The sequence below is a fragment of the Acanthochromis polyacanthus genome, chromosome 4 (assembly GCF_021347895.1).
Source record: "Acanthochromis polyacanthus isolate Apoly-LR-REF ecotype Palm Island chromosome 4, KAUST_Apoly_ChrSc, whole genome shotgun sequence".
Taxonomy (NCBI): Eukaryota; Metazoa; Chordata; class Actinopteri; family Pomacentridae; genus Acanthochromis; species Acanthochromis polyacanthus.
In genome coordinates this window covers 1,531,575-1,556,603 of record NC_067116.1, presented here as the reverse complement: position 1 = coordinate 1,556,603, position 25,029 = coordinate 1,531,575, and the positions used below count along the sequence as shown (strand labels likewise).

At 40.8% G+C, this 25,029-nt stretch overlaps 2 protein-coding genes across 3 annotated transcripts in view; both read left to right on the top strand.

Moving 5' to 3' along the window:
* The window catches only part of LOC127533521 (NACHT, LRR and PYD domains-containing protein 12-like), a 175,940-nt gene that overhangs the window by 144,663 nt on the left and 6,248 nt on the right, over positions 1–25,029 (top strand). Inside the window, exon 12 of one of the 2 annotated variants that reach the window (XM_051946719.1) lies at positions 15,711–16,111. The exons of the other annotated variant lie outside the window; for it this stretch is intronic. Coding sequence (XP_051802679.1) covers positions 15,711–15,932 — 222 coding nt within the window. The 3' untranslated portion in view covers positions 15,933–16,111. Of the gene's footprint in view, positions 1–15,710; positions 16,112–25,029 lie in introns of those variants that run through there. 2 annotated transcript variants of the gene reach the window in all.
* On the top strand, positions 1,917–14,851 carry LOC127533524 (NLR family CARD domain-containing protein 3-like). Its single transcript, XM_051946725.1, has 10 exons — positions 1,917–2,216; positions 2,300–2,437; positions 2,600–2,722; positions 9,118–9,190; positions 9,351–9,576; positions 9,758–11,564; positions 11,642–11,815; positions 11,986–12,159; positions 12,540–12,586; positions 12,737–14,851. Exons 1-10 carry the CDS (start codon positions 2,128–2,130, stop codon positions 13,264–13,266), a joined length of 3,381 nt encoding a protein of 1,126 aa, XP_051802685.1. The 5' UTR covers positions 1,917–2,127; the 3' UTR covers positions 13,267–14,851.

Below are 25,029 nucleotides of genomic sequence, written 5' to 3'. Positions count from 1 at the left end.
TATGAAAAGTGCTATACAAATAAAGTTTGATTGATTGATTGATTGATAGTGAAGATTGACATTAAAAAAATCCACATGGCTCAACTTTGAAGGGTTGATCCTGTTTCTCCTTTCTGTTCTGATCTGCTTTGTTTTGGAGAAGATTCTCTCTGAGGGGACGGATGTTGCTGCAACACACAGTCTACATGTCAGCACATGTGAAGACGTGGAAAGACTGAACACTTGGACTCCCAGCAGCACTTCTTTAGAAAAGAGGCTCCTCTCTGCCAGCATTACATCTGCTGATGGATTCCTTCTTGTAGTGTCACAAGTTGCTCGTTCTTCAAAGAACCTCCAAGCAGCAGTTGCTTGTGGTTCCTCTTGTCCATGTTCTGCTGTAGTGGAGTTGACTGGTTGGATCTTTCTGCTGCAGCAGTTATTCTCTGAAGAGCTTCATCAACCGCTCTGCTGTCACTGAAGGACAGCTTTTTGAATCTTGGGTCAGGAAGGGAGGTTTCTGACAGAACAGTGTTATATTCCATTCTGTGGAATGTTCTTTCCATGGATGCACAGAGAGCATCCACTAACTCCTTCACTTTCCCCGTGGTTCCTCTGGTCTGCTGGTCAGCTGGAAGTCTCTGCAGAACACAGGATAAACATTATAGAGGCTGCAACAGCTGAAAAAGAGGAAAAAATAAGAGTTAAAATGCTTTTCTTTGTCTATGATTATATTTCTGGTCATGTCTTCAGACTAATAATGCAACAACAAGAACTATTAAACATGATAATAACCGAAAAACAACAACAATAACAATAAAAACATGGTAATATTTGTACACTGTACCTGTCTGCACTGATCTCCACAGTGACCTGCTCTCATGGCCTCCTGCAGAACCTCCCATTCCTCTGGACTCAGAGGATCAACAGGTGCTTTGATAACAGTCAGGATGGAGATGACTGCATCCTTGGAGTCCACAATCTGTTGGAGCATTTGGAAGGTGGAGTTCCAGCTGGAAACACACTCGTGTTTCAGCTTCATCTCATCCATGTCATCTGTCGTTGGGTAGATTTGAGCTTCTCTGTGGCTGTTGTTCTCCTGTGGAATAATTCCACTATCACCTTTACTTTGTCCACAGTGGGCTTCATCAGCTTCAGAGCATCTCTTACAAACTGGCTAATTGTGTACAAGACATGGGTGCTGGGTCTATTTCAGGGTTTTAAATGCTTTATTTGTGTTAGTTGCATTGTCACTAACACAGCAAACCAGTTTGTTTTCCACATCCCAGTCTTTTACCACTTTGAGCAGCTCCTCTGCTAAATTCTCAGAAGTGTGTCTGTCACTGAGCTCAAAGCTATCCAGCAGACAGGAAACCATTTGGTAATTTTCAACAAAGTGGAAACATGTAACTGACATGTAGGATGTGGTGGTTTGAGAAGTCCAGCAGTCTGTGGTTAGACATACAGCTGGTTCTCAGTCACTCTGACCAATCACTGCTCTCCAGCTCCACCCTCTGAGAATCTTATTATTCATCCAAAAATCCAACATGTGAAACAGGAAGCAACAAAATCAGTCTGTAAAATGTGCTCTCACTGCAGAACTCTGCCTGCTGCTTCCTCATTGGTGAAGTCCTGACTGGTTTCTGGGAACAGATCATGTCTGAGTGTTCAGGAGTGGACAGGAAACTTTCTTCTTCTTCTTCAGCGCTTTGAATAAAGTGTAAGTTTGCTTTGTTTGCTGCTTTAACTTCAGTAATGTTGCTGTTTGTTTCTGCTCTGTCATGTTTCTACATGTTCACTTCTTATTTTAGCACAAACTCTGGATCACTGCTGTTTAAACATCCATCAATATGATTATCAGGTTATTGATTCACTGCAATCAGTCAGTATTTCTATTAGATCATTGATTGACTTCAGCCAGTTTGATCAGCTGCTGATGTTTCTTTGTTTCTTCACAATACAAACTGCATCGTGTCTTTTTTACTTTGGGTTTCTCTGTGAGTCTCTGCAGCTCCATGACTCCATCTGCTGGACTGATAGTAGAAGTGCAGCAGCTGATCTTCTCCAGGAGGATCTGAGTGGATGAATGATGTTTGTTTCCTGTGCAGGTGAAGGTAGAAAGTGTGTGTGAGCTGCTGTGAGTTGAGCATCATGGATGAGTGTGAGGACAGAGAGGAGGGAGTCCCTCCCTCTAAAAGCTCTCTGTGTGGGGAACAGGAGAACCAGAGCAAAGCTCAGAGGTGAGACCACCATCTCTAACTGTCCAGGACTCTGCTGCATGTCAGAGCTCAGCATCACATCACTGCTGCATCATTATTGACAGGAATCCACCTGGACCTGGACCTGGACCTGGACCTGGACCTGGACCTGGACCTGCATCCAGCTGTGTGTCCTTAAAGAGCGACCGGTCGATGGGTCGCTTAATTGAATTTAAAGATGATCAACCTCCTGCTGCAGAGAAGTAAGCTGTGAAATCAAACTACTGAATGTTGTGTCAAATGTTCTGTCATTGTTCCAAATACGTTCCGTCATTAAATCACTCTGAAACTCTGCTACAAGGTTCATGTCTGAAAGAATTTAAAATGAAATTCTCTTACTGGTGAGTTTCTTCTTTATCGACCAGAATCCATCAGAGACCAGAGTCCTCTGGACCTGGACCTTCATCCAGCTGTGTGTCCTTAAAGAGTGACTGGTCTAAGGATAAACCTCCTGATTTGAAAGGAGAACAAGGTCCTGCTGCAGAGGGGTAAGATGTTCAGAACATGAACTTTTAAATGATCTCTTTACTGATCTTCCAGAAGTCCGCTGTCAGATGTTTTCTTGAATCCAGATTAGTTTTCATCTCATGTAATCAGAGCTTAATGTCCTCTCATATATGTTGCTAATATTAATTAATATGAATGTTATTGCTGTTGTTCTGCTGCTTTAAATCTCCTTCAGTGGTGGAACTCTTTATTTTTTATGGTTCTTTGGTGTCTGTGTGGCAGCGTGGCTCCATAGCGCCTCCTATAGTTAAAGTTCAGATTTTTTTACCTCAATATAAAGAACTCATCAGAACAACTTCACATGTGGTCGGTGTCGTCTCAAGAGCTCTTTGATGCAAAAGTAACAGAATTGTGACTTTAGTGAAGGACATCTAAATCTCTGCATTGAGTTATAGGCAAGGCAAGGCATTTATGACATTTATGAAATCATTAAAAAAAAGTCAGAACAGTAAAGAGATCAAAAACAGAAGTCAGAAAACAAGGACTGTTTAAAATAACTGTCATAAAATAAGAGTTAAAATAACTGTTAAAATAACTGTCATAAAATAAGGTTTAAAATGATTTAAAATACTTTAATCAAAAGCAGCTGAGAACAGGTACATCTTCAGAATAGATTTAAATGTGCTGAGAGTTTCAGCTGATCTACAGTTTTCTGGGAGTTTGTTCCATATATGTGGGACATAGAAGCTGAATGCAGCTTCTCCATGTTTGGTTTTTACTCTAGGAACAACTAGAAGACCTGATCCAGATGACCTGAGTGGTCTGGGTGGTTCATACTGAGTCAGAAGTTCTCTGATGTATTTTGGTCCTAGACCATTTAAAGCTTTGTAGACCAGCAGCAGGACTTTAAAATCTACCCTCTGAGTGACAGGAAGCCAGTGTAAAGACTTTAAAACTGGAGTGATATGATCTATTTTCTTGGTTTTAGTGAGGACTCAGGCAGCAGAGTTTTGAATCTGCTGCAGTTGTTTGAGTGTTTTTTTAGGTAGACCTGTAAAGATACTGTTACAGTAATCAAGCCGACTGAAAATAAATGCATGGACGAGCTTTTCTAGGTCCTGCTCAGACATCAGCCCTTTAATTCTTGAGATATTTTTTAAGTGATAGTAAGCCGACTTTGTAACTGCTTTAATGTGTTTTCCAAAACTGAGTTCTGAGTCCATCACTACACCCAGATTTCTGGCCTGGTCTGCAGTTTTTAACTGTAAAGACTGAAGCTCTAGGCTCACCTTTAATCGCTCTTCCTTGGCTCCAAAAACCATTACCTCAGTTCTGTCTTTATTTAACTGAAGAAAGTTTTGACACGGCCACTCATTTATCTGTTCAATACACTTTCCCATTGCCTGTATAGGGCCATGGTCTCCTGGGGACATTTATAGTCACAGCGCCACCTACTGGACACAGTAAGTCAGCCTTAACTGGCTGTCTCAGAGAGAATCATGCAGGGCTGTACACATGACCAACTCAGATTTTTTTTATAATTTGGCACATGCAGAGGTCCAACCCCTAATCCATCATAGCTGCAATCAGAGATGTCATATCTCTTTTATATTTTCTTTTACAGACTTTAGAAGATAGGGTGATTTTGAGCTGAGATCAGCAAAAAAAAAAAAAAAAAACATGCTTTCTGGGGCAAAAACTGTACTTTTTCCAACTCCTAGAAAAGCTGTATGTTGTATTTGCAAGCATGATATCTGGCAATATTGTGGAAATTTAGTCCCTCCCCGACTGAAAAAAGGTAAAGTTTGCTTGGATATATTACTACTTCCTGGAATATTTGGCACCATGCCAAAAATATGAAATCTCCCAACATTGCAAATCATGGAAAATAGCAACAAATATGAGACAATATATTTCCGATGTGGTCACCTTTATTTCAAATATCTCAGTTCAAACCACTAACAGTACTGATATTGTTCACAGAAAAAGGATATTTACCCAAGGATGTTGGGACAGAGAAATTTTTTTGATTTTCTAAATTTAATATTTTCATGGCACATATGTTTGAAAACTTGAGTTTTGAAGTCAATGATATTCCAATGAAACAGCCTAGTTTGAATAAATTCCAATGAAAAGCTTATATTTATCAAATTTTGTCAATATCTATCTTTGGGTTGAGTTCATTTCCAATAACTCAAGGTACATTTTGTGATAAATGTGACGAGTGCCTTTGCCTGAACCAGAGTGGGTAGGATACTGACAAGTCCTTGTGAAACGTCTCCACCTGCAATAAAAAGAAAAAATATGTAAAACTCTGAATTATGAAGAGAAGAAGTGTATGGTCTAGGCTATCATTTTCAAAATCCTCATAAATTCTTAAAATTTTCAATCCACTTGATACCTTCTGGTAATTCATGGAACACAGGAAAAGTTTCTATACACTGTACATATTGAAATATTATCAATATCATGCAATGTGTTTTACAATATGATTTACAAAAAAAAAAAAAGAAAGAAAGAAAAGGAAAAGAAATTGGTGTGGTGTACAGAAATAATTACTCCACTGACCAGTTTCTGACCAAGTCTGGTCTTTTGCTTTATTTCAAATATTTGTCACATTTTGTGCATCAAAACGTTACTTTCACAATAGTTCTGACACTGCTTTCATTCAGAAGTCCTTACCTGCTGCCCAGCTCTTCTCGATGCACAGCACAAATAGAGTTGTTCTTGTCAATCTCCTGACCCAGCAAAGCCCGACCTCTGCTGATTATCAGATCGCACTCAGTCAGTTCTGCATCGGAGATCTTCAAAGTGAACAGGTGTCCTGAGGTGTCAGCATCACAAGAAGAAAGAGAAACTGTATGCCCACCACAGTCTTTCCCATAAACCCCTTCAAAAATACAGGCCATCTTATGATCTTCACCAAAAAAAAAACGATTAGGAGTTGTCTGCAAATTCGTTGACAGTTGACAGCTGATCTTGAGGTCTGTCTGCAGCTGAAGGAACAGGGCCGCACCAAAATAGCAAACAATAATTTTTTCCCCCATGCTTATTTACTGCTATCAAGAGAGTATATATTTTTACGATTAAAGACTTTATCACAATTTTCTGCCCAAGCATAGCAGATATTTCGCACCACATGTTATGAATTATGACTTGCAGCCAAGAGTACCTGGCTGCAGACCTCCAACCTCCACGGGTGACAGGAAACACGTCACCTCCATGGGAGACAGGAAGTTGTTCGTATTTTATGTTTGGTTCTAAAAACGTGCAATTTTAAAAATAAATAAATGTATTTATATAGCATTCAGTTTTCTATCTTGTGCTCGTTCTCTCCTTGCAGCTGTCGCCCTCTGGTGAGAAATGGCGACGCTACGCACATCCAAATCTGTCTGAAAAAAATATCAATTTTTGGTATATTTTACGCCATATCCTTGGGTAAAATTAGCAGAAGGCAACTTCAAACTGTCTTAGCGGTAATTTCAGCTTAGTTCTAAGAAATAGGAAGCGTCCCCATGAGAGATTTTGATTTTCCCTATTATTTCAATGTTGAACAGCCTGAACTGACTTCAGAAGGCTCAATTTTCAAAGTGACAAAAGTCAAAGAATAACCAAAACACAACACTCTTTTTTGCATAGAATCTATTTTTTTGGTCAACTGAACATTTGGGGAAGTTTAGAACAAAATCGATGATGGTCATGTGAACAATTTTCTGGGTGATTCTCTCTGAGACAGCTAGTTAAGAGACAAATAGAACTATTTAAATGAAGTTTACATGCTGTGTTCTACACATGAGGCTCAGCAACACAATATTTTCTATCACCACATGAAGTGATATAAAACAGACAATACATCATGTTCTGAACCACAAAGTTCAGACAAACTTACTTGTTCCATCAGTGAGTGATGGAGGCGAAAAAGCAAAGTTCTGGAACTATCATCCCTCCTTGAGGAGCATGAAGGCCTCATCACTGATTACAGCTTTAGTGTAACATTAATGTTTAACTTCCATCTTCTTCAAAGACACTAAAAGAGAAACTTGTGTAAAATGTTCTGTCATTGTTCCAAATATATTCCAACATTAAATCCCTCTGAAACTCTGCTATGACCTCCATGTGTCTCTTGGTGAGGGAGAATCGACCAGTGAGGACGAGAAAACCAGAGACTAAGTGAAGCAGAAGTTTATTTACAGGATGTGAAAATAACCAGGTGGACAGCTCTATGCAATCAGGAAAACCAAATAAGCCAGGGCAGTGAGTTACAGAGAACAAGAAGCTAAGCAAAACCAAACTAAACACTAAGTTAACAGGAACTGATCACCAAAACATGAAACTGAAAAGGAGGCAAAGGAAAAACAAAATACAGAAAACTACGACTGGAGACATAACAGCTGAACTGCAAACAAAGACTAAAACTGAACAAAACCAAGCAGAACAAGACTACAGGACAACACTAACCAGAAACACAGGAACACACTGAATTAGGAATGAATGAGGTCAATGCAGGGAAACCAGTGGAGGGATGTGTCAAGACTGACGGTCTGACAGAGAGTGAAGTCTGAGCCGGAGTTTGACTGAGAGGAGAGTTGATTGGAGGCAGGAGAACCAGACTCTGTTCAGGTGCTGCTGAAGGTTAGAGAGGGAAAGGAGGAGCAGAGATCCTGACACCATGGTTTCGAAAAGAATTTCAAGGGAATTGTCCTTCCTGGTGATCTTTCTCTTTATCTATCAGAATCTATCAGAGACCTCTGATGGATTGTTTCTGTCCTTCTTGTTTACATTTTTTTCTTATAAAATACTCCAAAGTCTTGTCTTTTGATGCAGGCTGCTTGGTCTCCAAGTGGTGAAGCAGTTTTGAAGGCTTCATTGCCTCATTGGAGAGCCGGTCGCTTTGATTAAAATTTATTATTTCCCTAGGAATCTAGGGTGGTGCCCCAATTATTGATAACGAGAGCTATAAATCGTAACGTAGTACCCCTACACAACAATGGTGTCCTCCTTGGTCGACTCCCATGAAGTCCACTTTGGCTCAAACGACGGATGGTAGATCTAACACTGATGTACCTTGACCTTGGAGTTCACCTTTAATGTCTTCAGAGGTTGTTCTGGGCTCTTTTCTTACCATTCCTATTCTCCATCTTTTCCATTTGTCATCAATCTTCATCCTGCAGCCACGTCCAGAGAGGTGTCTACAGTCTCATGGATCTTAAATTTCTGAATAATATGTGCAGCTGTAGTCACAGGATCATCAAGCTGCTTGGAGATGCTCTTACAGCCTTTACCTTTAACAGGCTTGTCTAAAATTTTCTTTCTAATCTCCTGAGACAACACTCTCCTTGGCTTCCTCTGGTCCATGTTTAGTGTGGTACACACCATGTCACCAAACAGCACAGTGACTACTGTAACCTATAAATAGGCCGACTGACTGATTACAAGTTTGTAGACACCTGTGATGCTAATTAGAGGACACACCTTGATTGAACATATCCCTATGGTCATATTATTTTCAGTCTTTTCTAGGGGTACCATCATTTTTGTTCAGGCCCGTTTCATTAGTATATATTTTTTAAAATAATTCTATTAAACCACGGTTCAAAAGCAATGACTGATTTTTACTGGTTAATTTTCATTGAATTTTATTTGTTATTACTTTTGTCAAATTCAAGATATTTCTGTGACCATTGTGGGTTTTTCTTTCATTAACTGAGGAGTACCAACATATTTGTCCACGTGTGTACATGTCGGTGTATATAGTAGCCTTTATGTTAGCCTATAGACTGAATTTTACATTGTTGATGGAGACGACTGATGCTGGACAACAATGGAGAGGTGCTAAGTGGAATACAGTTTGAGTTCCCAGAAGCAACCACTCCTTGAAGGCCAATGAAGGTTTTTGAAGCAGACCAACAAAGATCTAAGAAGGAAACTACATAAGTTAACCACATGACTGTGCTTATGCTTGAGTAAAAGAATTATTTTCATAGGTTAATATGTATTTTGAAGTAATGATTTTCATAGAGTAGATTGAAATGTTTGAAATAGGAATTGTATGATTATAGGAGATGATGATTAAAAGAACGATTATAAGTTGTAAGTACTGTGTATGAAAAGGAGAAGTTGATTTTAAACTGCGCACTTACAAAAAAGAGGAACTAAGGATGAGTCAACACTGGAAAGTTCTGGACCAAGGAAGAATGTGTGCACAGTACCAACTATGGTTAGAGGAAACACATGAAGGAAGTGTTGTTCAATATGAGGTTCTACAGGGACGGTTCCTGTGGTCAAAACAAAGATTCATGATGAGTCAAAATGAACAGAAAGTTCCTGCAGTGGTAAACAGACTAATGTTGGAATCTCTAATGAACATCATGGACCTTCAGCTGGTGTTTGTCTCTGTGTGATAAAGTGAGAGTTAACTGTTGATGTTGATCCACAGAGTGGAGCAGCAGAACTCAGAGGTTCCCAGAGCTCAGTCTGTCCAGCACCATCACCTGGACTCCATATTCATGGTGAGTTCATGGACAACAAGTTGTTCTCCATCTGTTGTGTTCAGGCGTCTCCATGCTGCTCTTTGTAGACCAGTGGACTGTCAGTGTGTCCAACATGGATCTGATGTTTGGCTCCATGATTTGACTCTGATGGACTCATTGACACATTTCTCTGTTCCAGCTGCTGGAGGACAACATGGTGACTTTTGTGAAGAAGGAGCTGAAGAAGATGCAGAAGGTTGTGAGTCCAGATTACCCAGAATGCTCAGAGAGTCAGAGGGAGGATGAGGAGGAGTTGGAGGGTGATGATGAAGATGAGAGGAGCAGCAGAGAGATGTTTGAGCAGATCACAGTGTTGTTCCTGAGGAGGATGAAGCAGGAGAAGCTGGCTGACTGTCTGCAGAGCAGTAAGAGGATTTGTGTAAAGACTGAAGCTGCTGATCAACAGAACATTTGCTAAAGTCTCTGAATATCTTCACACAATCAGTCTTTAGGGGACAAACTGTCACCTTCACTTTATTGCTACTTTGGTGCTTTAATATCCAGGTTACTTCTACTTCACTCTTTCTTTCTTGTGTTTTCATTCAGAACTTGTTGCTCCAGTTTGTGGACGTAAACTTAAATGTTCTCTGAAGAAGAAGTTCCAGAGAGTGTTTGAGGGCATCGCTAAAGCAGGACAGAAGACCCTCCTGAATGAGATCTACACAGAGCTGTACATCACAGAGGGAGGGACTGCAGAGGTCAATGATGAACATGAGGTCAGACAGATTGAAGCAGCATCCAGGAAAGCAGACAGAGCAGAAACAAGCATCAGACCAGAAGACATCCTTAAAGGCTCACCTGGAAGAGATGGACCAATCAGAACAGTGATGACACAGGGAGTGGCTGGCATCGGGAAAACAGTGTTAACACAGAAGTTGACTCTGGACTGGGCTGAAGACAAAAGCAACCAGGACATCCACTTCATGTTTCCATTGACTTTCAGAGAGTTGAATGTGCTGAAAGAGAGAAAGTTCAGCTTGGTGGAACTTGTTCATCACTTCTTCAGTGAAACCAAAGCAGCAGGAATGTGCAGCTTTGAAGACTTCCAGGTTGTGTTGATCTTTGACGGTCTGGATGAGTGTCGCCTTCCTCTGGACTTCCACAACAATGAGGTCCTGACTGATGTTACAGAGTCCACCTCAGTGGATGTGCTGCTGACAAACCTGATCAGGGGGAATCTGCTTCCCTCTGCTCGCCTCTGGATAACCACACGACCTGCAGCAGCCAATCAGATCCCTCCTGACTGTGTGGACATGGTGACGGAGGTCAGAGGGTTCACCGACCCACAGAAGGAGGAGTACTTCAGGAAGAGATCCAGAGATGAGGAGCAGGCCAGAAGCATCATCTCCCACATGAAGACATCACGAAGCCTCCACATCATGTGTCACATCCCAGTGTTCTGCTGGATCACTGCTACAGTTCTGGAGGAGCTGCTGAGAAGCAGAGAGGGAGGAGATCTGCCCAGAACCCTGACTGAGATGTTCATCCACCACCTGGTGGTTCAGACCAAAGTCAAGAAGGTCAAGTATGATGGAGGAGCTGAGACAGATCCACACTGGAGTCCAGACAGCAGGAGGATGATTGAGTCTCTGGGAAAACTGGCTTTTGAGCAGCTGCAGAAAGGAAACCTGATCTTCTATGAGTCTGACCTGACAGAGTGTGGCATCGATATGAGAGCAGCCTCAAAGTACTCAGGAGTGTTCACACAGATCTTTAAAGAGGAGAGAGGACTGTACCAGGACAAGGTGTTCTGCTTCGTCCATCTGAGTGTTCAGGAGTTTCTGGCTGCTCTTCATGTCCATCAGACCTTCATCAAGTCTGGAATCAACCTGCTGGAAAAACAACAACAAACAACGTCTCGTTGGTCTAAACTGTTCAGACAGAAGATAGATCCAACACTTTTCTACCAGAGAGCTGTGGACGAGGCCTTGCAGAGTCCAAACGGACACCTGGACTTGTTCCTGCGCTTCCTCCTGGGTCTGTCACTGCCGACCAATCAGAATCTCCTACGAGGCCTGCTGACACAGACAGGAAGTCTCTCACAGACCAATCAGAAAACAGTGAAGTACATCAAGAAGAAGATCAGTGAGAACGTGTCTGCAGAGAGAAGCATCAATCTGTTCCACTGTCTGAATGAACTGAAGGATGTTTCTCTGGTGGAGGAGATCCAACAGTCCCTGAGATCAGGACGTCTGTCCACAGATAAACTGTCTCCTGCTCAGTGGTCAGCTCTGGGCTTCATCTTACTGTCATCAGGAGAACATCTGGACGTGTTTGACCTGAAGAAATACTCTGCTTCAGAGGAGGTTCTTCTGAGGCTGCTGCCAGTGGTCAAAGCCTCCAAGAAAGTTCTGTAAGTAGTTGGAGACTGAAGATACTTTTTCATTTTGCTGCTGTTTCATTGGTAAAATCTGCTTTTTGTCTCTTCAGACTGAGTGGCTGTAATCTGTCAGAGAGAAGCTGTGGAGCTCTGTCCTCAGTCCTCAGCTCCCAGTCCTCCAGTGTGACAGAGCTGGACCTGACTAACAACAACCTGCAGGATTCAGGAGTGGAGAGTCTTTCTGCTGGACTGGAGAGTCCACACTGTAAACTGGAAGCTCTCAGGTCAGGACTCACACTTTGAAAGTGAAAGAAAATGAAAGATTGATTCTTTATTTGCTTCAGATGCATCAAATCTGCACCAAAATGTATCTGAAAGACAAAGAAGAAAACAAAGAGTGAGAAACATCCAGCCAAGTGTTGTCCATCAGGTTTGTGTTGTTTTGTGTGTGCAGGCTGTCAGGCTGTCTGGTCACAGAGGAAGGCTGTGCTTCTCTGGCCTCAGCTCTGAGCTTCAAGACCTCAAATCTGAGAGAGCTGGACCTGAGCTACAACCATCCAGGAGACTCAGGAGAGAAGATGCTGAGAGCTAAAGTGGAGGATCCACACTGTAGACTGGAAACTCTCAGGTACAGACAGACAGACACTCTCAGGAACCTTTTAGCCTACCTTAACACAAAGAGTGGAAGCAGAAGAACACTGTTAGCTCAGCTACACACCATGACTGAAGGGAAGAGGAAACTGTTAGCGTAGCTTAGCACATGGACATGACAGACAGGGAACCTTTTAGCCTAGCTCCAGGAAACATCAATGAGTAAAGCTGAATAATGAGTGTAAACTGAGCTGGAACGTGACGAGCACAGGACAGGACTTTAGAGATGCTGCATTCAGGTGTCTGTGTCTCCATGTTGGACTGGTCCTTTATCAGTGGAACAGTGTGAGAGCCATGTAACGTCCATGTGTGCTGCTGAAAGAGTCTCTGCTGCTCTGACCGTCCTCCTCCTTTCAGGGTGACGCCTGCTGGAGTCCGATGGTTGACACCAGGTCTGAGGAAGTGTAAGTGTGTTTGAATGGATTGATGGAAACAAAGCAGCACATTCAAGCATCTTCAAAGTGTCACATCTCTGAGGTCATCATCAAAGCTTTAATACTGATCACATGATCCATCAATAACTGCAGCTGTGTTGTGTTTGTTCTCTCCATCAGATTCCTGTCAACTCACAGTCGACACAAACACAGTAAACAGAGAACTCAAACTGTCTGAAAATAACAGGAAGGTGACATTTGTGGAGGAGGTTCAGTCGTATCCTGATCATCCAGACAGGTTTCACTACTGTCCTCAGCTGCTGTGTAGAACTGGTCTGACTGGTCGCTGTTACTGGGAGGTGGAGTGGAGAGGAAAGGTTTATATATCAGTGAGTTACAGAGAAATCAGAAGGAAAGGAGTCAGTGATGAATGTTGGTTTGGATCTAATGATCAGTCCTGGAGTCTGTTCTGCTCTGGTGGTGGTTACTCTGTCAGACACAACAACAGTAAAACACCCATCAGTTCCTCCTCAGTCTCTCACAGAGTTTCAGTTTATGTGGACGTTCCTGCTGGAACTCTGTCCTTCTACAGAGTCTCCTCTGACTCTCTGATCCTCCTCCACACCTTCAACACCACATTCACTCAACCTCTCTATCCTGGATTTGGGTTCTACAGGTTCTATCCTGGTTCCTCAGTGTTTCTGTGCTGAGTTCAGTCTCCAGAGTCTCCTCCTGTCAGAGAAACAGTGTTGAACAGATAGTTGAGTCTCTCCATGACTCTGTCCCTCACAAACATGTTTTCACATTCATGGATTAAATCTAATCTTCTTCCTCTTCAAAGATGAAGTTGTGATTCTTCCAGGAGCCAAATGTGGTGTTTGCGTCTTTTTCCAGTCAAATGTTGAGAGTGAAAATCAGGATGTGGTGTTCCTCTGACGCTCACTTGAACTAAAAGCATTTGAGCTGCACAAAGTGTGAAATGAGAGAGGAAGCAGTGAATCTACAAACTGCTGACAGACTTTCACACATTATTGTCCAGAGAAAATCAGGTTTTTGTGTATAAACAACTGTGCAAACTCTGTTTTATAATCTAATATTGTTATTGTATTCATTTGTTCCTTTTTTCTTTTTAGAACAAACAGACATTTAAAATCTTTTCCTGTAAAAACATCTGATGATTATTTAGCTCACAGAGTTTTAAAACCTTCACAAAGCAAACAGAAATCACACAAACATCCAGTTAACACGACGTGTTTTCATCTGAATATTCTTTCTATTCAGACATTCTAGTTTCTTTTCTGCACTTTAGTCTTGAAGCAATGAGGACAAACCTACATTATTATTAAATCTCTCTTTTTATCCAACAGGAAATCTAAATTCTTCCACATATTTTAGACTTTCTCTCTAAAAACAGGACAAAAGAAGCTGCAGAACTACAGAAATATGAATGTAAAAGCTGAATCAGTCTGAAAACTAAACACAAAACTAATCTGCAGCGTTTAGTTCTGATCAATAATCAGTTTTTTACAGATTTCTGGTGCTTGGTGGACTGAAGGAACGGCGCCTCCTGCTGGAGTCTCAGCAACAAGAATTAAATCACATGTTCTGAAAATGAGTGAAATGATTCTTAGTTTGAACAGGAATAGAATAAAAGAGCAGGATTTCATGTTTTTTCTCAGTGTGTCGACCTCTTCTACCAACAAAAATCACATTAAAACATGAGAGAAGCAGTTTTTGTGTTTTAAATTCATAAATATTTTGAAGAGAAGGTTCTGAATAAACTGTGGTTAGAAGAAACATTTTAGCCGCTAACGGCCACGATATTAAAGATTACAAACATCTGCATCACCTGTAATGTTAACAAACACACAGATCAATATTTACATATATATTAGAGATGTTAAATATTTATCTCTATATACCGACCAGCCCCCCCCTGCCTACCATCCTGCCCTTGGAATGAATAGTTTTGTTGAGCAGCCTTTGAACTGATCTCTGGTCTGTTCTGATGTTGGACTTGTTTGTTCCTCAGAGCTGCATCAGACTGTTCTGGACACTTTGTCTTGTCCTGTTAGTTCACTTCCTCCTGTTTCATCAGTTTCTTTGTTCAGTTTATCCAGTTTCAGGTTGTTTTTTTCTATGTTTCCTCTTTTGAACTTAGTTGTTTGTTTTTGCAGTCGCAGCAGTTTTGTTTGTTTCTGGAATGAGTTTGGTTTATTTTCTCCTCAGTCCAGTTTGAACATTTCTGTATTGATTTAGTTCCTGCTTTGTTTAATAAAGTCCTTTTGAATCCTCGCTAGTGTCCACCAGTTCTGCCCCCATGACGTCTAAATCAAAGGGTCAGAGGACGTGGTGGTGATCTGGTGATTATTAAGGATTGTTTCCACTTCACAGAGCAATGTGTTCAGACTACAGACAGACCCATATGGTTTTTTCAGGGCCGATACCGATTATTAGTCATCAAGGAGGCCGATAACTGATATTTGGAGCCCATATTCATTTGCAGTAAAAGTGAAAATATTGGCGTCAAAACTTTGATTAATACAAACTCCAACACTTAACTTGGTTTAAATGCCTTTAAGCGCATGTTTATTAAACAGCTTTTTACATTTGCAACACGTTAAAGGTTGTTTTTTATCTTAGACAACAGACATCTTGGTTTCAAAATCCTAACAAAGTGCAGGGAGCTCCCAGGCTCAGCAGCATGTCTCAGAAAGTTCAATGAAAAATTCAACAAATAAACAGCTCCCCAAAGTTTTCTACAGTAAATAAAGTTTTTCAAAATGTCAATAGAACTGAAATGTTATTTTATCTTTCACTGTCTTTGTGTTAAGTTCAAAGTGCAGGGAGTTTCCAGGCTCAGCAGCATCTCTTAGAAAGTTCACTGAAAATTTAAATCAATAAAGAGCTTCCTGAAGTTTTATAAAGTAAATAAAACAAAGGTAAATAAAATCTGCACAGAAATGTGAGTCTCAAATCAATGAGTCGTCCCAACTGAGCAGCAGCAGACTGTGGAGCTAAAAGCAGATGTTCAGCGTTCTCTCCAGTCAGACGGCTTCTCCTGCTCTCACAAACTGACAGACTTCACTGAAGACGTTCACTAGGGACTGATGAGGCGCTGCACTAACAAACTTTCTGCTCCTTTCTCTGCTAGCTTGAAGCGTCCCTCATTCTGTCTCCACCACTGGAGTGGCTCTCCTTTCCTCCTGTCCATCACTGGCTCCTGGAGGTACAGATGGAGCTCATCCTCAACCAGCTACTGGCCAGCAGGTCACCAGTGTGGGCTTCCAGCAGAGAACTGAACATCTCATCAACACGGCTGCAGAACCATGTGTGTTCTCTCTGCTGCCTGTTGTGGCTGTTTCCGTCATTCTAGTGTCTCATATCCAGGCTTAAAGTGAAAAATAATCCTCAATCTGAATATTTTTGCTTTTGGCTCGGGGTACAATCCAGCTAACTAATAAGAAATGAAGACATCTGCCTTTGCAAACTCAGACTGCAGATTATAGTAATACCAAAAAAGGCCAGTAGGTGGTGGTAGGTCCCTCTGACTCCAACATGGTGCAAACATTGTTTAGCAACCAGTCAGCATGGCCGTAGCCAGGTATGAGGTCAGCGAGGTCCGGACATCACCTATTTTTTCCGAGTTTTTTTTTTTTTTCGCCAAATATGCCCAACTGAATAAAACATAAACTCATAAAAACTTGAAACCTCTCTGTGAAACGTGCTTGTAAATTTTAAATTGTGGTAAACATCCATGGGCTTTGTGTTCTGTTTGTGCCTGTGTGCGTGTTGCGGTGAAAAGCTGTTTGATCAGCTGATGCACGTACCCGCAAATGCGCCCTGTGACGCTCTTGGCAGCAGGCCAAACCCCGTTCAAAAACTAGTGTTTTTATTATTAGCACTTTGTAGACCACATCCCCGCCCATCTACACTAAGGTGACCACAATATATATATATTTTTAGATAATTCGGCACTAGTTCGGCCTGTCAGATCATCTGATCAAAGAGTTGAATTACTTTTATCCACAGCGGAGAGCGCGTCCGGCGCTTGTTTTTTTTTTTGATGAGCGCCTGGCTCATCAGACAACATACAATGTATGTTGAAGATATTTCTAACCTTTCCAGTGACGACTTGTGTCTGTGAGAGGTCATTCTCAGCCATGCGAAGACTTAAGACATGGCTTAGATCTACCATGTCCAACGACAGACTGACAGGCCTGGCGATGATGCATGTGCATCAGAAAGTGGAGGTGAACCGGGATGCCTCTGGTCACAGGAGGATTCAGCTAGCCTTTGATGTAAAAAGTTGATTTGTTTTTTTGAAAAAATATACATTTTTGTTTGGAAAATGCTGATTTCACATTATTAAAAGATATTTAAACAACAAACATCTTGTGTGACTTGTAGCCTAAAAAATATATATAAAAATAAATATTTTTTAAAAAACATTGAAAAATTTTCGGCGCGCGCTTTGCGCGCGCATCATGTACCTCACCTATTCCAAAATCCTGGCTACGGCCCTGCCAGTCAGTAAAAGACATGGAAAAAGGACATTGATTCACCTTTTAACAATATGTGCACTATTTATTCTGAAATACAACTATGTAAACAGTTACAGAGCAAAAAATAAGCTCAATAAATAAAAATATAGTTTATAACAGCAAACTAGAGTTCAGTTCAAATAATAACAACAAAACATTAAAGTGCTCTAAGAACTGGAAACTTAAATAATCTGAAATAAATAAGAAAATAGAAAATGAATAAACAAATATAAATTACTACAGAAAACTACAGTTCAATTAAAAACATAGATGGTGCTACAAGAACTGGTCAGCGATCTATTTCTTCTTTCTTTCTGACATCTTTTACTTCTTCCGTTAGTGTTGAGGCAACGTTCACTTTTGTGTTTGCAGATGTTGAGTTACTCTGGAAGCATCATCATCAAAAAACCAACAAGCACATTCAGACTGTTGTCCAGCTCTGGCTAGTGGCTTCATCAATATCCAATGAAAACACATTTATTGAGCTTTTCACAAAGACTTTTCTTAAATGCTGCTGCTATGCCATGTGTACTTATGGAACCAATCTGCTGATTTGACACGGACACTTCTGACAAAGCATTTTGATCTTCACACTGTTTTTTACACAGATTAACGAGTGGCTGAGATCTGGTGAACTACAAGTCATGTTCTGCAGTGAACGAGCACACGCGTGTTTTTAAATCACAAACCCTGTCAGTCTGATGTCGGTACCTCAGCGATGGATGTTGGTCCCTGTAAACGAGAAAATAAAACACAAAGTACTGATAAAGTTAAGGTGGAAAGAAATTATGAGCAGAAGTTTGTGAAAAATATGATTTAAAGTCCTGCTTTTAATTGAGGATAGATGTGAGTTGAACGTTCTACTGCATCGTCACATTTAGCTGACTCATCATTTCCTGTCTCTGTACATCTCCGTACTACATCTGCAGTCAGTGAGGAAGTGGTGAAGGTCTTCAGTCTCTCCTAACAGCTGCTGTTAGATTGAATTCATGCTTTCTAATCAGCACCTCCATTCCCACACAAGCATTGGTGTCAAATGTAGCTTCCTGTGGCCATGAAGTGGCTGCAGTTTTTGCAGTTTTTTGGTCCCATTGGACCATTTATCTGAACAGGCTTTCACCTGTCAACAGGTGTTTCATAACCCAGATAACTTCAGCTGCTTTCATTCTGACCATTTCCCCAAAGATAATACAAGTTTGTTCTTTGAAATGATCTAATAAAAGTGATAATCTTTCTCTGTTATTCTCCATATTGGTGATAATTGTGGGGCTCTTTGTCAGAATGTTTGGCCACAATCTCAAATTTTGATGAACACAACTTCTACGTGACCAAAGCTGATAATTCAAGTTACGGTATGTTTATTTATGACCCAGTAGATTTTCTCATATTTCCAGACAACTTCCAACAAATCTATGAAACAACCAAAACACATGATTTGCTTGAATATCTGCAGCTTCAAATAGCAGCAGGATCCATATGAGCAGTGATGCATCCAGAAATGTTTTATAGTGGTAGAAAGATGGGACCACTGAAACTCTGGTTTTGGCAACAAAAACCAAGAATCATGACTGAATTTTAGGAATTCTGTTATGCTGTTCAAAATTCACATCAATGATTTTCTTTTTCAGATCTTTGCTGAGCTCCTCAGACTTTCCCACTGTAGTGTTTGAGTCTAATGAGTGGATCTAATGGGTTCTATTTAAACTGGATCAGAGGAGTCAGCAGCTGTAGTCGATCGAAATCACTCAGGAGAAGTTAAGATACCATGTCACAAAGAAATTCTGATTAACACAACTTTCTATGTCAACAAAACTGATAATTCAAGTTGCTTTATGTATATTTATGACCCAATAGATTGTCATATTTCCAGAATTTATGAAAGAACCAAAATACACGATTGTTTTTTGCAACAAAGACGTTTTAAAATGGAGTTATAGGAGTCACTGGAACCTCATGACTTTTGTGGTGTTCACGGTCTTTACAAGTGTCTGAAAACTCATTTTACTGCACCATAACTGGATGTAAATAGAAACATTTTCATCACACATGGGCAGAATTTTCAATATTGAAATGATCAATAAACTAAAGATGTTTAAGGTGAACTTTCCCCCTCAAGTACAGCATCTTTTCTTCTAGATTATATTGAACAGGAGTCACTGTAAAAACCACAACTGCACCTGTATCAGATAAACTAAATTACATCAGAATGTGATTTATCAAGTCTTGTGTCCACCTCATTTTCAGCTCATTTCTGGAGGAACCCCGGCTTCTTCTCACATGTTCATGCAGGTAAATGTTAATTTACTCGTTGCTTTTATCACAGAGAGTCGATTGAAGTGTTGAGTTCAAAGTAATTTAGAAACAAACTACAAAGAGTGAAAGTAAACAGAAGTGAGCTGAAGCTAAAGAGCTACTCGGTCTAATGAAATTAAGTGTAATTTGTCAAATGTTGACAGGTTGTTTTTTAAGTGAAATAGAATCATGTAAATGTGGCTCCCTGGACATCTTTATTGTTCATATGATGTCCAGAATTAGTCATTTTTCTCATTAGTTTGGTCCCACCACTATTATTTTTCATTTTAATAGAATTTCCAAGGCCTTGTGTCTCTCCTAAAAACAGGGAAAACTTACCTGCTTCTTCCTCAGTAACTGTAGGGCGATACCCATTTTGGTCAGTAGGAGGCAGTATTGGCTTTGTCATGTGAAAGACTGGTGCTGTTATCTTGGTGTACAAGGAAGTAAACCCAGTCATAACATGAGGAGTGAAGACAGCAGCAAAGAGAGCCAATACTAATCAGAAACTGGATCTGTATCTCTTCTGTATTTGCAGAATCTTCATGTGTAATTAAAGTCACTGTCTCCTGGATGGACACTGTCATCATTGTACAAGTGTAACACAAATACTTCACATCTCTTCATCTTGTGGTCCAACATCTTCAGATTAACGGGGAACCTCCTGAACACTGTGACATTTCAGAATGTTTCTGCTCTGACTGTACATTCATGTGTGTTGAAAAAGTGCCTTTTTCATTTTTCCAGCATTTTCTACTGAAGCCTGTAAATCTGAACAATGAAATAAACAGTTTTTAAATTCTGACTTATTCCTTAATCAAACTGAAAAAAACATGATATCTTTGTGGGTTTTTTTTTTGCACAAATGTGTTAAAATTTTAATTACTACTCGTGTTGTCTTCAAGTCAAAAACGACCCGGCCACTATGTTTAATAGCACAGAAAACCCCCAAAATAACATTTTTTCAACTTGAAATTTGATGAGTTTTCCTGAAGTGACCCCAACATTAGAAAGAGTGAAACATTGTTTTTGTTTATATTTCCATCAAAGCTGCATGTCAACAGTAAACAAAGATTGTATTCAGCTCATTTTGACCCGGTAGTTAAAAATCACAGGTACATAGGACTAAAACACACATCACCCATCCACAACACATCTCAAGTTTAACAGTTTCAAACAAATGAAACATTTCTTGAAACAGGGTTTCTGCAGAAACCAGCCAGTCAAATTTAGACTTTTTATGCCATTTCAATGCTATACTGTCAAATTTTTAATGTCATGACCATCAACTCAAGAAAAATTACAGTTTTTTTTGAAAAGATGACTTTAATGATGAAAGCTGTAACTCCAAATCTATCATTTTAAACATCAGAACTTCTAGAGCTGTGAGAACACTTCTAGAACACTGACCACTAGTTCCCTTTAAGGCATGTGTCTCAGTTCAGTAGTTTTTGCTTCCATTTCTGACTCCATGTTTTTCACTTCATTGCATTTGTCCCTGTATCTTTTCCTTACAGTATTCCACTTTGTCATCATTTGAGCCATGAGTGAGCTGGATTTGTTTCCATCCTGCTCAGCCAGTTGATCAGCATCCTTCTGAAGGCTGACACACACCGCTGTCAACACCTCCTGGTTCTTCTTCAGGCCTTCCAGCTCGTCTCTAAAAGCTTTTCTCTTCAGTCCACACATGGCTCCCTCTCTCTTCCATCTCTTCTTCAAGGTAGATCCTGTATCTTGTCCTGGATGAGGCTACAGAAGTCAGTAGTTCCTTTGTAAGGGGCACTTTAAGAACACCCCCACAAGCTCTTACATGGTCACAGACTAGTCTCTGGGCATCAACAGTTTCCTCTTTTATGCTGCAAGTCTCTACTTTCTCTCTTTTATGCTGCAAGTCTCTACTTTGTGATCCGGCCGCACATCTGAAAGTGGTTTATACCGGCGGATTCATGACGATTTAAGCTGTCCATTGGCGTTTGCAGCCGCCGCCGCGGCCGCTACTGCGGCCGGACGTCTGGCGGCCGCAAACGCCGATGGACAGCTTAAATCGTCATGAATCCGCCGAATTTGCATAGGAATTTAAAGAATGTCCGGCGGCCGCAGCGGCGGCCGCAGTGGCGGCCGCAAACGCCGATGGACAGCTTAGATCGTCATGAATCCGCCGAATTTGCATAGGAATTTAAAGAATGTCCGGCAGCCGCAGTGGCGGCCACAAACACCGATGGACAGCTTAGATCGTCATGAATCCGCCGGTATAAACCACTTTCAGATGTGATTACCACAGCGGGTTTCGCTCGTGGTGAGGGGCACGAAAAACATGACGACATCGTGTTGGTGCGCACGAAACCGAAACAAAAACTGACGTGACAGTTTCACGAATCCCCGTGAGACCGGGCTGGATGGAGGGTCCCAGCATGTAATCTGCCTGACAGTGGGGTATTTCAAAGGGCTCTTTTCTTGCACTTTCTTAACTGTGGAGAGGCACCTCATGCAGTCCTTTATAAATTCGAGGGCAGTGAGGTCACCTACTGTGTTTCTTGATTTGCTTTGAAGAGCCGACCAAGGAGGGACAGCACACATCCAGGAAGTAAAACATTGAGAATGAATGCAGCGTACTTTACATTTTTAAAGTAAACATTAAAAACAACAATTCAATTCAATTCAATTCAATTCAATTTTATTTATATAGCGTCAATTACAGTCAAATCGTCTCAAGACGCTTTACAGAACCCATATGCCTGACCCCCAGAGCAAGCCCAAAGGCGACAGTGGCAGGAAAAACACCCTTTTAACAGGGAAGAAACCTCGAGCAGAACTCGGCTCTAAATAGGGGGGACCCATCTGCCTGCTGGCCGGGCGGGTTGAGAAGGACAGAAGAGGGCAAGGGGGAGGGATGGGAGAAGAGGGAGGGGTGAGAAAGCAAGGAAAACACAACACACATTTGAATACATGCATGACAGGATATGTGACACAGACAAAGTATAAGCTAACATTGAAAACTGACTCATAGTTTACTCTTATGATGTACGGCTCTGACATTAAACATACTCCTTATATAGCTAGCAGTAAAATTCAAACAGTATGTAAGTTAGCATAACAGTATATTGAAGGCGATGCAGAGTTGACTCGTGGAAAAAGGGAATTGGAAGCAGAGGGCTGGAGGAAGGTCAGTAGCAGCATCCCACAGTGGACATGGTGGAGACTGGACCAGCTGGTGGAACATCGACCGCAGATCTGAAGCATCCAGCTCTGGGACCAGGGACACTCGGAGAAGTAGCACAGGGGGAAACAGAGTGAATGTACTGCAATAACGGTATACATATTAAATGTAAAGGTAGATAGAGAAGGGCTCAGTGCGTCAAGAAAAGTCCCCCAGCAGCCTATAGGCCTATAGCAGCATGACTAGGGGCAGAACGAAGGGACGTCCAAGAGGGGGTCAGCTGTACAATGAAGACACAAGCCGAACCTCTGTGGGTCACCCAGTCAGCCCCAACTATAAGATTTGTCAAAAAGGAACGCTTTAAGCCTGGTCTTAAAAATAGAGAGGGTGTCTGCCTCCCGAACCCAAACTGGGAGCAGGTTCCACAGGAGAGGCGCCTGATAACTGAAGGCTCTGCCTCCCATTCTACTTTTAGAAATTCTAGGAACAACAAGTAAGCCTGCAGCTTGAGAGCGAAGAGTTCTACTAGGATAATAAGGTACTATCAGATCTTTAAGATATGATGGAGATTGGTTATTAAGAGCTTTATATGTCAGAAGAAGGATTTTAAATTCTATTCTGGATTTAACAGGAAGCCAGTGAAGAGAAGCAAGTATAGGGGAAATATGATCTCTTTTGCTAACTCCTGTCAGTACTCTCGCAGCAGCGTTTTGGATCAACTGTAGATGTTTGAGAGAGCTATTTGGACAACCCGATAATAAGGAATTGCAATAGTCAAGCCTGGAAGTAACAAAAGCATGAACTAATTTTTCTGCATCACTCTGAGACAGAATGTTCCTGATTTTTACAATATTACGCAGGTGAAAAAAGGAAGTCCTACAGACTTGCTTTATGTGTGAGTTAAAGGACATGTCCTGGTCAAAAATAACTCCAAGATTCCTCACAGTAGTACTGGAGGCCAATGTGATGCCATCCAGAGTAACTATTTGCTTTGAAAGCGAGTTTCTAAGATGTTTGGGGCCAAATACAATGACTTCAGTTTTGTCTGAATTTAGCAGTAGGAAGTTAAAAGTCATCCAGGTTTTAATGTCCTTAAGACAATCTTGCAGTCTCGCTAACTGATCAGTTTCATCTGGCTTCATAGATAAATACAATTGTGTGTCATCTGCATAACAATGGAAGTTAATACAATGCTTCCTAATAATATTGCCTAAAGGAAGCATGTATAATGTGAAAAGTATCGGTCCTAAGACAGAACCCTGAGGAACTCCATGATTAACTTTAGTATGCTCAGAAGAGTTATTGTTGACATGCACAAACTGGAACCTATCTGATAAGTAGGATTTAAACCAATCCAGTGCTGTCCCTTTAATGCCAATTGAATATTCTAGACGCTGTAATAAAATTTTGTGGTCGATTGTGTCAAACGCTGCACTAAGATCTAACAAAACAAGTATAGAGACTAGTCCATTATCTGATGCTATGAGAAGGTCATTAGTAACTTTCACCAGAGCTGTTTCTGTGCTATGATGCACTCTGAAGCCTGACTGAAACATTTCAAACAAATTATTCCTTTGTAGGTGTTCACACAATTGATTTGCAACTGTTCTTTCCAGAATTTTAGAGAGAAATGGTAGGTTGGATATCGGTCTATAGTTAGCTAACACATCTGGATCTAAAGTGGGCTTTTTAAGCAAAGGTTTGATGACAGCAACCTTAAAAGCCTGTGGTACATAGCCTGTTACTAGAGAGAGATTAATCAGATCTAACATTGAAGAATTAATTAAAGGTAAAATCTCCTTGAAGAGTCTAGTTGGGATAGGATCTAAAAGACATGTTGATGGTTTGGATGTAGAAACTGTTGAAATTAGTTCAGAGAGACATATAGGAGTGAAGAATTCTAAAGATTCATCAGGTCTAACAGCCAATTCAAAAGCATCTGTGACATTTGTAGGAAGGGCCAGATTAATTTTATCTCTAATCAGAACTATTTTATGCGTAAAGAAGCTCATGAAGTCGTTACTGGTTAAAACTAAAGGAATACAAGGTTCAACAGAGCTCTGACTCTTTGTCAGCCTGGCTACAGTGCTAAAGAGAAACCTAGGGTTGTTCTTGTTCTCATCTATTAAAGATGAATAATAAGTTGTCCTGGCATTATGAAGAGCTTTTTTATAGATTACTAGACTATTTTTCCAAGCCACATACACTACCTCTGAATTAGTGGAATACCACTTTCTTTCCAGCTTTCGGGATGCCTGCTTTAAAGTCCGCAGCTGGGAATTATACCAAGGAGCAAGTCTTCTCTGAGATATAACTTTCTTTTTTACAGGTGCAACACTATCAAGAGTTGTACGCAGTGAGGCTGAAGCAATATTAACATAATAATCCACTTCTGTGGGGGTAAAATAATAATATTTGTCTTCTGATTTATCAGTAAATGTTGCTGAAGTAAACAGTGAGGGTATTATTTCCTTAAATTT